Here is a 14,867-nt window from a genome sequence, read left to right on the forward strand (position 1 = left end):
CCATTCTGTTAAGATAGATTTAAAAGCGTTAAAGACTTAATTTTCATGAATCAATATTCAGATTGTTGAATTCCTCTTCCTTTTCTGCTTGCTTCTAGTTTAAGCTGGCAAGACCACAAAGTTAGCAAAATTCTGCCTCACTATTTATTCCAAAGGCAACATTTAAATTTCTTCTTTGCAATAATGGGGCTTAAGATGAAGGGATTGGGAAAGAATGCTGGCTAGAGAGTCCTGATAGCTGGATCAGTTAATCAAATATACTGGTTAATTTTAATTGAAAAACTTTGCCAGCTGACTGTGGTAAAGTAAGGTAGCTTCATATCAAATCACGTCCCCTGCATTGTGATCTACTGTGAAATAAAAACATTATTTGGGGCGCCTGGGTGGCTCAGTGGGTTAAGCCACTGCCTTTGGCTCAGGTCATGATCCCGGGGTCCTGGGATCAAGTCCCGCATGGGGCTCTCTGCTCAGCAGGGAGTCTGCTTCCTCCTCTCTCTCTGCCTGCCTCTCTGCCTGCTTGTGATCTCTCTCTGTCAAATAATTAAATAAAGCCTTTAAAAAAAAACATTATTTAATAAATGGTGGAGTTGAATTAATTTTTGTTTCGTTTTTTGGTTTTTTTGTTTGTTTTGTTTGTTTGGTTGGTTGGTTGGTTTTTTACTATTGAAATCTACTTTGACAGGATCAGAGTCAAGGAATATTTTCATAATGGACACTTCATCCAAAGAAAATATCCAGTTGTTCTGTAAAAGTTCAATGCAACCTGTTGGGCGACCTTCTTTTAACACAGAATATTCTTCCTCAAAGGAGAAGCAAGAATGCTGTGGCAAACTGAAGGTAACAAACAATTAAATGGTAAACAAACAACTGTAAGTAGTGAACGAAAGAGTAACAAAGAATTAGGAGGGAGGAAAAAGCCCACAGATTAGGTGGAGTCTATGTTGTTGACTCTCCATTCAGATGTGTGCTATGCAATTTCATAATTGATATTTCTGTACAATTACATATTTCCCATATGTAGCTAGAAGCGAGAATTTTTTTCCCTTTTTGAAAAGTGGACTTAGGTGCAATTTATTAAAACACACTCTACCAGGCAGTGAAAGCCGTCTCTTCCTACCATGTAGATTAAATTACTAAATATTACTTTCTGGGCTAATTTGAATGCCCCTACTAAACCAAAGTAAGAGAGAAAAGAAACTAACATTTATTTCGTTTCAACCATGTTCCTGATATTATACTAAGTATAGTTATAATATTTAATCTATAAAACATCCATATCATTCCCATTTTATAAAGGAAAATTTTGTTTTTCCTCGCCACACAACAAGGAGCAGGGAAACTTTTTAAATGGTGTCTAGTGTGACTCCCAAGTTCCTGTTCTTTGTACCCAACATTCACTCAGCAAATACATGTGCTTTTTCTTTTTTTATATAATGTTTTATTTTTTAATTAACATATAATGTATTATTAGCCCCAGGGGTACAGGTGTGTGAATTGCCAGGTTTATAGCACAGCACTCACCATAGCACATACCTTCCCCAATGTCCATAACCCCAGCACCCTCTATATGTACTTTCTCACATAAATGTTAACCTCCTCTATGGATATTCCATCAGGGACTCAAGTCTAGCAAAATATATAAGCTAGCTATTAAAAAAAATTCATATTCAAATGCATGAATTTACCTTGAATATGAACTTAAACATGAGGATAGTTTTTTTGGTCTGTTGTGTCTCCTGCTGGTACATGCGTCACCACTGTGAAACCCAAGTCATGAGTATGAGCCTTATGATAAAATATTAAAGCTTTGGGGGCGCCTGGGTGGCTTAATGAGCTAAGCCTCTGCCTTGGGGTCAGGTCATGATCTCAGGGTCCTGGGATTGAGCCCCGCATCAGGCTCTCAGCTCAGCGGGAAGCCTGCTTCCACCTCTCTCTGCCTGCCTATGATCTCTCTCTCTCCTTTTCTCTCTGTGTCAAATAAATAAAATCCATTTAAAAACTGTCTGTATTGAAATATAATCAGACTTTTAAAAAATATATATTAAAGCTTTGAATTATGGTTCTTCTTTTGTTTTCTTACCTGTGACTGGCTCCTTCCACTCTTGGCTTCACCATACAGTGGATTTTCCTTTCAAAGCCAAGACTCCTTCAGATGTCCTTTGGAGGAAGGGAAAAGAAGGGAAAGAACAGAATTCAACATAAATTCTGAACAAAATCTGCTTCAGAATTTGTATTTTTAGCAGTCTACCTGAGCTTGAGACTGAAGGAAGCCTGTACCCATGCTTGAGAGAAATCTTCAGTGATAATCTTGTTACATTGCTCTTGGTTTGCATTTTGTTTGTCTATTTATTGAGTTAAGTTTCCAGTTGTGTGTCAAGCTGAAGTCAGACTAAGTGTGATTTCTCCTAATTTCCAGGTATTTTTGGGTGCCCTGTCTTTCGTCTACTTTGCTAAAGCATTGGCAGAAGGCTATCTGAAGAGCACCATCACTCAGATAGAGAGAAGATTTGATATCCCTTCTTCATTGGTGGGAGTTATTGATGGTAGTTTTGAAATTGGTAGGTATTGCAGAAGCCTGGTTTTACTTGTACATGTCCTCTAGGCATGACTAAATGACATCCTCACTGCATTCTCTTGTCTGCTAGACTCTATCTGTAAATTCCTGTTGAGACAGAATTTGCTAGGACCTTATGTTACAGTAGAGGCAATTTGTTCTTTCTAAGCAACCAACAATAAATTTCCTGCCCCAGGTGTTCACTACTTTATGATTCACACAATTTAGAGTTTCCAACCTGAGTGAGAGACTTTCTTGGAGGAGAGCGTAAGGTTCTATTAGGATTTTAAGTTTGAAGTATTTGGGAGGTATTTTTTACAAAAAGAGTCCTATATCTCAACAGCCCTGTGGATCAAAATTTGGAAGAATTCAAATGGGCTCTACAAAAATTTATTGTAATGATTTAAGAAGTGAACAGTAAAAGGGGTTTCTGCCCAAAGGTCTACACAGAGGATAAAGGAAGCCTATTAATGAGAACAGTAGAGCAAGGCAGGCAAGAAAAATTCTGCTCTCATGTGTCTTTGGGTAGCATTTGACTATAGACTTCTTCTTGGCACTTGAAAAAAACCAAGTGATTTTAGTTATTGTTTTGGAAGTACTTTGAGGAGTATAATCCCAGGTAGAGCTTCCTGAAATAATAAACTACAAGGTTTTAATTCTTCATTGAAGTAAACAGAATGATAGCTCTGGGGTCCTTACTCCCTGTTGGGATTCAAATGTATGCTTTACTTTATATAGAAAAATCTCTAATGCTTCCAGGTTTGGCTCACTTAAACTTTCAGAAAAGTGAAGAAATAGTTTTAAACTCTGCAACAAGTTTTAAGTTTGTACTGTATGTTTCAGTTCTTACCCTGAATATCACAGAAAGAATAAAAAGAATGAATAGGCAACATTTTACCTTTAGGGTTTTCTTCCCAAATCTGTCTGTCATCATCCTACCAGAATGAGATTATGTAGCTCAGTACTAATCAATAGTTAATGTGCCTACAAATAACTGGGCAGTCTTGTAAAAATGCAGATGCTCATTTTTTAGGAAGGGGAATAGAGCTGCCTTTCTACAGGCTCTCATATGGTGTGATGCTGTTGAGTCAATGGGCCATACTTTGTGTAGCAAATTTCTAAAGCATGATCATTTGACTCCCTTGTGTAAATTCCTTAGATATGCCTTGATAGTTGATGTATTCCTTAATGCCTGTCCTATCTATAGACCTAAATGAGTGAAAGTAAACTGAATCAAGGTAAGAGTGACACACTGAATCACAGGAAGAAATTAGTATGAAGAGGCAGTTGTTACAGATGGAAAGATTAAATCACACAGAAAGAACAAGAAATGAGCAGATAGAAAATTATATATCAACTATTAACTATAGTCGATTCTAGATTATGGTATAGAAACATTTTAGAGCCAAAGAGACTTACAATATGGTCCAAATTTCTCTTGGGTCCCTAGGTCCTGATGCAACTTGAGAGATTCTGTATTTGATAGAGAGTACCAGTGTTTCACAGGAAGTGACAGAGGATCCTGAGAATAAGTTCGTAGTAATTCTTCCAGACCATTCCTAGGATGGAATTTATTTATTGAATTAGATACAATAAAATGTCTTAAGATTCTCTCACTTACACTGCAAACCTTTATTCCAAACATCACCAGGTATGCTCTAGATATTTGCAATCCATAATTTTTCAGGAAGGTGGGTTTCCTGACCATGAGCTTAATCTACTCCTCTTGCATCTCTCCACATTCCTCCCTTCTAGGATTCTGGACCCACTCCCACCTTTGTCACTAGCTCTCATTTCTTCTTCTTTACAGAAAAATTTCATTTATCCTCTGACATCATTTGGCATTATTATCTCATGTCCACATACTGGACACCCCATTTTTTCCCATGTATTTTTTCATAATGAAGTCTTTCTCCAACAACAACAGAGCTGCCAAGAAAATTAAAAAAAAAATGTTTTCTATATTATGACCTCCTAATATTTCCAAATATTCTCTTTCAAATATTTTCCCACATATTCTTATAAATATTGAAAAGTTTTGCTTTTCATATTTTAGTATTTAATCATCTTCAGATAGATTTTATAAAAATTTTGTTATTTAGAGTAGTTTTGGGTTCACAGCAAAATTGAGTGGAAGTTACAGAGATTTTTCATATATACCCTGTTCCCACAAATGCAAAGCCTCTCGTTATCAACATCCCCCACCAGAGTGGGACATTTGTTACAGATGATGGACCTACAATACGTTATTGTCATTCAGGGTCCATAGTTAACATTAAGGTTCACTCCTTGTGTTGTATATTCTATGGGATTGAACAAATATGTAATGGTTTGTATCCACTACTCCAGTATCATGCATTCTACTTTCACTGACCTAAAAGTTCCTCTGCTCTGCCTATTCACCCAAACTTTGCCTTACCCCTGGCATCCACTGATATTTTTAATATCTCCATAGTTTTGCCTTTTTCAGAATGCCATGTAGTTGGAATCATACAGTATGTAGCCTTTTCAGTTTGGCTTCTTTCACTTAGTAATATGCATCTGGGATTCCTCCATGTCTTTTCATAGCTGGATAGCTCATTTCTTTTTATGCCAGAAAATAATCCATTTTCTGGATAGGCCTTCGTTTACTTATCCACTCACCCACTGAAGGACATCTTGATTGTTTCAAAGTGTGGGCCATTATGAAGAAAGCTGCAGTAAACATCCCTGTTCAGGTTTTTGGATGGACATATTTTCATTTTCAGCTCATTTGGGTAAATACCAAGGAGCATAACTGCTGGATCATGTGGGAAGAATAGGTTTAGTTTTGTGAGAAACTGCCAAATTGTTTCCCAAAGAGTTTGTACCATTTTACATTCCCATTAACAATGAATGAGCCTTTGCTCTGTGCCCTCACCAGCATTCAGTATGTTGGATTTTGACCATTCTAATAAGTGTGTAGTGGTGTCTCATTGTCATTTCAGTTTCCGGTTCCCTCATATCGTGTGATGTCGAACATCTTTTCATATGCTTATCTGCCATCTGTATATCGTTTTTGGTGACCTATCTGTTATTTGGCCTATTTTTAAATCTCATTGTTTGTATTCTTATCGTTGAGGTTTTTTTTTTTTAAGATTTTATTTATTTATTTGACAGACAGAGATCACAAATAGGTAGAGAGGCAGGCAGAGAGGGGGTAGCAGGCTCCCCGCTAAGCAGAGAGCCTGATGCGGGGCTCGATCCCAGGACTCTGGGATCATGACCTGAGCCGAAAGCAGAGGCTTTAACCACTGAGCCACCCAGGTGCCCCCTTATCATTGAGTTTTAAGTGTTCTTTGTATAATACTGATAACTGTCCTTTATCTGATGTAGCTTTCTTTTCATCCTTTTGATATTATCTGGCCCAGAGAAGAAATTTTTAATTTTAATGAAGTCCAGCTTATCCTTTTTCCTTTTTCCTTTTTCTTTTCTTTTCTTTTCTTTTTTTTTTTTTTTTTTTTGGTGTTGCATCTAAAAAGTCCTCCCCAAAGCTGAGGTCATCTAGATTTTCTCCTAAGTTATCTTCCAGAAGTGTTATAGTTTCACATTTTATAGAGGACTATGGTCTCTTTTGCCTTTACTTTTGTGAAGAGTGTAAGGACTGTATCTAAATTCATCTTTTTTGCATGTGGCTGTCCAGTTGTCCCAGGACCGTTTGTTGGAAAGATTATGTTTGCTCTATCTCATTACATTTGCTCCTTCGTTGATGAGCAGTTAACTATATTTATGGAGGTGTGTTTCTGGACTTGATATGCTATTCCACTGATCTATTAGTCTATTCTTCCACCACCGTTACCCTGATTAACGTGGCTTTACAGTATGTCTTGAAGTTCTGTAGTGTCATTCCTTTAACTTTGTTCTTCTTCATTATTGTGTTGGTTATTCTCAGTCTTTTGGCTCTCTATTTTGTCAGCTTAGAAACCGTTTTATCAATATCCACAAAATAACTCCCTGTGATTTTGGCTGAGATTTGAATTGATCTACAGATCAAGTTCAGTAGAACTGGCATCTTGATACTGAGTCTTCCTAGTCATGAACATGGGGTGTATCTCCATTTATATAGTTTTTCTTTTATTTCTTTCATCAGAGTTTTATGGGTTTTTTTCATGTAGATATTGTACATATTTTATTATATTTATACCTAAGTATTTTATTTGGGGGGTGATAAAGTAAATGCTTTTTCAATCCCATTTGTCCATTGCTGGCCTATAGAAAAGCAGTTTACTTTTGTATATTAGCCTTGCATCTTACAACCCTACTATAATCATTTGTTAGTTTCGGGAGTTCCTTTCAGTTCTTTTGGATTTTCTAGGTAGATGATCATATCTTCTAGGAGCAAAGACAGTTTTATTTTTTCTTTCCCAGTCTGCGTACCTTTACTTGTTTTTCTTGTCCCATTATATTTTTTTTCACTTTTAAAGATTTTATTTCTTTATTTGACAAGGGAGAGATCACTAGTAGGCAGAAAGGCAAGAAGAGAGAGAGGGAGAAGCAGACTCCCCACTGAGCAGAGAGCCTGATGCAGGCCTCGATTTCAGGATCCTGAGATCATAACCTGAGCCAAAGACGGAGACTTAACCCTCTGAGCCACCCAAGTACCCCCTTGTCCTATTGTATTTAGTAGGATTCCCAGTACAATAATGTAAAGTAATGGTGAGAAGGGACATTCTTGCTTTGTACCTGATTTAGTGGGAAGCTTTGAGTTTATCGTCATTAAGTATGATGTTAATTCTATGTTTTTGTAGAGGTTCTTTATCAAGTTGAGGAAATTTATCTCTCCTGCATTTGCCGAGTTTTTATCATGAATATCATGAATGGTTTTTGGATTTTTGTCAAATGCTTTTTCTACATCTATTGATATGAGCATGTGATTTTTCTTGTTTAGCCTGTTGATGTGCTGGATTATATTATTTGATTTTCTAATGTTTAACTAGCCTGCATGCCTGGGATAAATCCTACTTGGTCACATATTCTATATACTGTTGAATATGACTTGTTAATATTTTGTTGAGGATTTTTATACCTATGTTCATGAGAGATATAGACTTGTAGGGATTTTTTTTTTTTAATCTGGGTTTAGTCTTAGGGTAATGCTGACGCCATAGAAACGATCTAGGAAATTTCTCCTTTGTTTCTATTTTTTAAAAGAGATTATAGAGAATTGGTATAATTTCTTCATTAACTGCTGGGTAAAATTTGCTAGTGAATCTTTCTGGGCCTGGTGCTTTCTCTATTAGAAGGCTTTTAGATTATTGGTTCATTCTTTATAATAGATGCAGGCCTGTTCATATTGCCTGTTAATTCTTAGGGATATTTGGCAGATTGTGTCTTTTAAGTAGTTGGTCCATTTTATTTAGATTATAGTATTTGTAAGTATAGAGTTGTTCACAGTACTTCATTATTATTCTTTTAATGTCCATAAAATTTATAGTGACGTCTCCCCTTTCATTTCTGATATTAGTATTAGTATCTTCTCTCTCTCTCTCTCTCTCTCTCTCTCTCTTTTTTTCTTGGTGAGCATGACTAGAGGCTTACTGATTTCATTTATCTTTTTGAAGAATCATCTTTTGGTTTTGCTGATTTTTCTCTTCTGAGTTTCTGTTTTCAATTTCATTTATTTCTGCTCTAATTTTATTATGTCTTTTCTTTTACCTAATTTAGATTTAATGGGCTCTTTCTAGTTTCCTAGGTAGAAACTTAGAAAACTGACTTTAGATTTTTACTATTTCCAAATATATGCATTCAGTGTAATGAGTTTCCTTTTAGTCATTGCTTTTATAGTAATAGATTTTCGTTACAATTCCTATTTAGTAATTCCTGGAATATTGTAACCATATTAATATCTAATGTTATCTGTATGCAGCAACCTTGCTGAACTTATGTTAATATTTTTTAACTTAAGTATAGTTGACACAAAATGTTACATTTAGTTCAGATGTTCAACTTAGTGATTTGACAAGTTCATGATTTATGCTATGTTAACCACAAGTGTAGTTACCATCTATTCCAGTATCATCAACTATTCCTTATGCTGTGCCTTTTATTCCCATGACTTATTCATTCCATAACTTGGAAGCCTGTATCTCCCCTCTCTCCTTCACCCTCTTTGCCCAACCATCCCAACCCAATGACAACCTTCAGTTTGTTCTCTGTATTTAAAGGTCTGAATCTGAATCTGGTTTTTGTTTATTCGTTTCTTTTCTTAAGTGGAATCGTATGATATTTGTCTTTCTTAGTCTAACTTATTTCATTGATAGATTTATCCATGTTGTCACAAATGGCATGATCTCATTCCTTTTTATGGCAGCATACTATTTCTCTCTGTGTGTGTATGCGTGCGCATGCACACGTGTGCACATGCATGCCCATATACATATGTATACACCTCCTCTTCTTTATCCATTCATTTAAGAATGGACATTTGGATTTATATTTGGGTTGTATTTATATTTGGGTTGCTTCCGTATAATATCTTGGCTATTATAAAGAGTGCTGCAGTAAACACAGAGATACATATATCTTTTTGAATTACTGTTTTCATTTTCTTTTAGTAAATACCCAATAATGAAATTATTGGATCATATAGTATTTCAATTTTTAATTTTTTGAGGAACCTCCATACTGTTTTCCACTAGGGCTGTACCAGTTCTCCTTCTCACCAACAGTTTCTTTTTCTCCACATCCTTGCAACATTTGTTATATTTTGCCATTTTGATTTTTGCCATTCTAACCGGGATAAGGTGATATCTCATTGTGGTTTTGATTTGCATTTCCCTGATTAGTGATTTGAGCATGTTTTCATGTGTCTGTTGGCCATCTGTATGTCTTCTTTGGAAAATGTCTATTCAGGTCCTCTGCCCATTTTTATTATTTTTTTTCCATTTTATTTTATTTTATTTTATTTCTTTTCAGTGTTCCAGCATTCATTGTTTATGCACCATTTTAAAATCACATTGTTTGCTTTGGTGTTGAATTATAGAAGTTCCTTATATATTTTAGATATTAACCCTTATCAGGTAATATCATTTGCAAATACTTTCTCCCAGTCAGCAGGTTTTCTTTTTGTTTCATTAATAGTTTCCTTTGCTGTGCAAAAGCTTTTTACTTTGATATAGTCCCAATCATTTATTTTAGCTTTTGTTTTCCTTGTGTGAGGAGACATAGCTAGAAAAATCTTGCTACAGCCAATGTCAAAGAAATTATTACCTGTGCTCTCTTCTAGGACTTTTATGGTTTCAGATCTCATATATAGGTCTCTAATCAATTTTGGGTATATAAAAATTTGGGGTATATAGAAAAACTGATTTCTGGATATTAATTTTGTATCCTGCCACTTTACTAAATTTGTTTATTACTTCTAGTAGTTTTTTTGTGCAGTCTCTAGGATTTTCTATGTATTAATATAAATGTTAATTTTAATTGATTATCAATTTTAATTGATTATAGATGCTATAGAGTTTTCTGAATAGACAATCATATTGTCTGAAACAGAAGGCAATTTAATATTACTCTTTCCAATTCTAGATCTGTTATTTCTTGTTCTTGCCATATTGCATTGGCCTCAGTACTATGTTAAGTAGAAGCGGTGACAATGGGTGTTCTTTTCTCATATCTGACCTTAATGAAAATGCTTTTACAATTTCAAAATTAAGTAATATGTGTGCTCTATAGTTTGGTAGATATGCTTAAATGTTAATTGGCTAGCTGAACATAATAAGAAAGAACTAAAAAAAAAGTTAATTTGCTTCAATATTTTTCTTCTCACAAGTGGGTGGTTAATTATATTGGATGTTTTTACTACATCTACTAAGATAACCATGGATTTTTTTCTCCTTTTATCATTTAAGACAATAATTAAGCTATTTTCCTCTTATTTGGTGATACCCTTGCACTTTTGGAACAAATTGCATTTGGTCTTTTCTTTCATTGTCCTTCTCTAGTTTTTGTTTTCAAGGTATATAAGTCATAGGAGATGAGTTGGGTGGCTTTCTTTTCTGTTATCTAAATTATGTGTGTGGAGAGAGAGGGAGAAAGAGAGGAAGAAAGAGAAGGGGGGAGAATCGGTTACTTAAAAGTTTGGTAAAACAGTTTTAAAGCACTGTGGTTGTATTGTCTTTTCCAGAGGCTAGTGATAATAGAAGTGACTTTTGATATCCAATTTAAATTTTTAGAGCTCATCACCATTAATTTCCTATGTGTATCTTCTGAGAACTCAGAAGAGATACTAAGTAAAGAAAGCAAAAACTCTGTAGATATCACAGACACTGAAGTGGTATTATGTGGTCTTTGGCATACCCACTAATGTAACACAGAAACAGCCTGAAACATAAGTCCTTTATTGTGAGGCTTAGATGGTTTGGGAGGTGGGGAGGGTAGGTGATATTGGTTGCAGGGATACGTTATCTATAAACTAAAGGTCAGCTTTCACTGTACTTTAGTTTATTAACTGTGGCACATTAACAAAAGTATAGACATAATTATCATGAATATGACACAAAATTACTTCTACTAAATGCTTAAATATCAAATGAGAAATCTCATATTCAAGGGTTTTTTTTTTTCCTACGAGAAAAGAAGCTTAATTCTTTCTGGAGCCATAAAACTTAGAGCCACTGTGCATGCTAATTTTCTCACTGTCATTATTGTCCTCAAGGCTATAAAAATTGCTGCTCTTTTTGCACTTGACTAAAGCTGGCAATGTGAACAAACAGTAGTAAATTAGATGATTGCTTACAGATGTAAGCAAACATATTCTTGCTAGAAAATTGGAAACATTGAAGGCAGAGCTTCAAAGCAACACTACCCATCAACCATCACAATCAATTGCTGGGGAGTTGCTAAGTTATTACTCTATCTAGCACTGCAGTTTTTAAAAAACTATTCCAAGTGCAAAGAGCTGAAACTTTTAAAGTCCTTTGAAATCTAAGATCCTAAACAGTGTTTATCAAAGCATGTTCCTGGAACCATCTCCATCAGCACATTTGAGCAATATTAAAATGCAGATTTCTTGGCCTACCCCTAGATCCATGAAATAAGAAACTGTTGGGAGCTTCCAAGATTTTACATTTTTAAGGTTTCTGTTTCCCTTACCACCTCCTTGTAGTATTCTTCTATATAGCAAAATATTTTCCCTAAATCATATTTAGTAACTCATCACCATCATCAACTAAAACTAATTTATTCTATGCTTCTCTAGAAACATTTTATGAAAGCATAATTTCCACCTTCAAAAAATTTTGTCAATTATTTTTTTAAAAAGATGGGTACATTTTATGGAAATTTTGTATTTCATAAAATTTGGATTATAAGTAAACATTGAGATTATATAACTGGTATATTCCTGAAGTTTGCTTATGTGAAGTAATTTTCACCTCTGTTTTGAGTCTTTTTGTAAAAAGCACATAGCAAATTGTAAAGTATCTTAGTATTAACATGAATTTTGTAATTTGATTTAACAAAGTGAGGTACTGTTGTATTTGTTTTACTTTTTCTATGAGGAATATCTGCTAAAATAAGAATATGTAATGTATGTTTCAAGAGCAAATGGGAAACTGATAAAAGCTTTAATAGAAAATAAATGAAGACAAGATGGGATTGGGAGGGAGACAAACCATAAGTGACTCTTAATCTCACAAAACAAACTGAGGGTTGCTGGGGGGAGGGGGTTTGGGAGAAGGGGGTGGGATTATGGACATTGGGGAGGGTATGTGCTTTGGTGAGTGCTGTGAAGTGTGTAAACCTGGTGATTCACAGACCTGTACCCCTGGGGATAAAAATATATGTTTATAAAAAATAAAAAGTTAAAAAAAAAAAAAAAAAAAAAAAAAGAAAATAAATGAAGAAATAGTAATAAAGTTCACTTCAAAATCACTAAGGAAAAGTTAAGAGAGCAATAAAGGAATCCTTCTACAATTTGATTTACTGATAAAACACTTTAAAAGGACAAATAATTAGGGTGGATAAAATTGAGGTAGTAGTATTCATAATTAAAGTATTTTGATAAATGGATGAGATAATTGAAGTAATGAGTTTGCAGGCAATTTCAACAGTCATCTTAGATTAAAGCAAAGAAAGACAAAGGATGGGAAAGATGGTGGGGAGATAGTTCAGTTAAAACAAAACATTGCCAGACCTGCTAAGGACATTCATTCATTTAGTTATATTCACTTAGTTATGCTGATGACTTTTTCTAAGTTAACTAACTGATAAACATTTTATTCTTTGCCCCAAGGGAATCTCTTAGTTATAACATTCGTAAGCTACTTTGGAGCCAAACTTCACAGACCAAAAATAATCGGAACAGGGTGTCTAATCATGGGAGTTGGAACATTGCTTATTGCACTGCCTCAGTTCTTCATGCAGCAGTAAGTCTAAAGCAATTATCTTTTTCTTGCTTTTACCAATTGTATCCCTCCCTTTTTATAATTGCAATTAATTATTTAAATTTAAGAAAATGACACACAACTTAAAGTGTAATAATTATATCTCATTTTTGCTATATCTTCTTTGGGAAAAATTACAGAATATTTACACTTTTATTTATAATTCAATAATCTATAAAAACTTGTTTTGATAGACTACTGTCGATTAGTGTCAGCAAAAATTAAAGGGACATTTTCATTAGAAGTCTTCATTCAAATAATTTATCTGTGGTGGTAAAATAAGTAAGAAATTACCATATTGTGATAAATGTCAAATGGCTGTCAAATGGGTAATGAATGAATGCTGCTGACAATGTGCCGGATAACTTGACTGGCAGATCATTGACTTAAGGATATATTATCAATTCAAATAACTATTTAGTGTCCAAATATCATCTCATAGCATTTTCTCAATAGAAGTAGGATATGTGTATTCTTTAACCCTAAAGTCTACTTTTGGTACTTTTGCTAATACTTTTGTTAGCATTTGCATACAACTTCAGTAGTTCCGAAGGTTATCATCAGTATTATATTGTCTTATCTTTATCTGTGAGGTAAAAGAGCCTACTTTTTATTTAAGGATCTGACTTTCTCAAGGTTAGGTGCCTTGTAATGATAGAACTGGAAACAGGTATTCTGACTTATTCATGCATATCCATGTTGCCTTCCTTGTCCATGGTTACCTTTGCCAACTCAGAGAAATGACTACCTAGAGGCTTTGAAGCAGGATAATTATAAAAGTTATATATCAAATCATACTTTGATTATTACCCACTCTAGATCATTATATCATGACATTTTAGAGTTGAAGAGACCTAGATATGATATAGTCCAAACTTTTTCTTGGAATCCCAAGTTACTTATATAGTCAGATTTTTACCTTTGTGATCAGTCTATAAAGTAGTACACAGAATCCTGTGTGGGATTTTTTCTACCTATTAGGATGGTTCCCCTGGCCCCATTATTTTTACTTGGAGAGAGATTTTAGAACTTCTGTCTGCTGTTTGGATGCCTGTCCAACCTCCTTTCACAGGGCAAAGGTTTTCCTTAGATCGCTGAGTTTCTGCAAAGGTTCTAGACAGAGCCAATGGATAAGGAGGAGCAAAGGAGAAGGCTGAGGCAATGGGTCTTCACTCTGCCTCATCCCTGCTTGATCAATAGCTGTGCCACTATTATCCATTCTAGTCCCTGAGCCCTCATGCAACAGTTTGCCCAGGGGGTTAAAAGAATTCCATTACTAAAAAAAATAAAATCTGAAAGTAGTTGCAGAGGATAAATAAATCCTTGACTCTTGATATAACTCATTCTGCAGTGGATCAGTAGCTTTTCTGTATGACTTTGGGCATGTTGCCTAACCTCTCTAGGCCTCAGTTGATGCATCCTAAAAATAGGTATTATAGATATTAAAAATAATACCTAGCTTATAATTGCATTGCAGATATTAGATGACACATCTATAACGCTTATAAAGTTTCCTGATATAACTAGTAGTTTTGCCATTATTGCTAAGTTTTGCTATCAGTCCTCCTTAGATAATTAAGCCACCTGGTTTTAACCAGATACCAGCAATAGTTTGTCTTAAAGGTGTTGGTTTCAGATTAGTAGTTTTGTTACTTCAAGCTAATGATAAATATAAAATGCTGGTATAAGAAAATCAAAAGATCAGACAGGTAGCCAGGTAGGGCTGTCAAAGGATGCCAGAGAGTCAAATACAGATTCTTATATACTATCTTTATATATGTTTAAAGTTATATTTGTTATATTTGTTTATTATTTAGTGTCTGCCATTTTCCTGGCACTGCACCATGTACTAGGACTAGTTCAGTGGGAAAAAAGTGAAATAAATATATATGCAAGTTCTTTATCTATTA

The 14,867-nt window shown here is 34.7% G+C and overlaps 1 protein-coding gene across 4 annotated transcripts in view; it reads left to right on the top strand.

Moving 5' to 3' along the window:
* Window positions 1-14,867, top strand: part of SLCO1C1 (solute carrier organic anion transporter family member 1C1) — a 61,411-nt gene that overhangs the window by 4,690 nt on the left and 41,854 nt on the right. For all 4 annotated transcript variants that reach the window (XM_082740637.1, XM_082740636.1, XM_082740638.1 and 1 more), the window contains 3 exons: window positions 683-837; window positions 2,417-2,558; window positions 12,807-12,939. In XM_082740637.1, the coding sequence (XP_082596763.1) occupies window positions 709-837; window positions 2,417-2,558; window positions 12,807-12,939 (404 nt within the window). In that variant the 5' untranslated portion in view covers window positions 683-708. The remainder of the gene's footprint in view (window positions 1-682; window positions 838-2,416; window positions 2,559-12,806; window positions 12,940-14,867) is intronic.

This window comes from Mustela nivalis (genome assembly GCF_964662115.1).
Source record: "Mustela nivalis genome assembly, chromosome: 7".
NCBI classification, from domain to species: Eukaryota; Metazoa; Chordata; class Mammalia; order Carnivora; family Mustelidae; genus Mustela; species Mustela nivalis.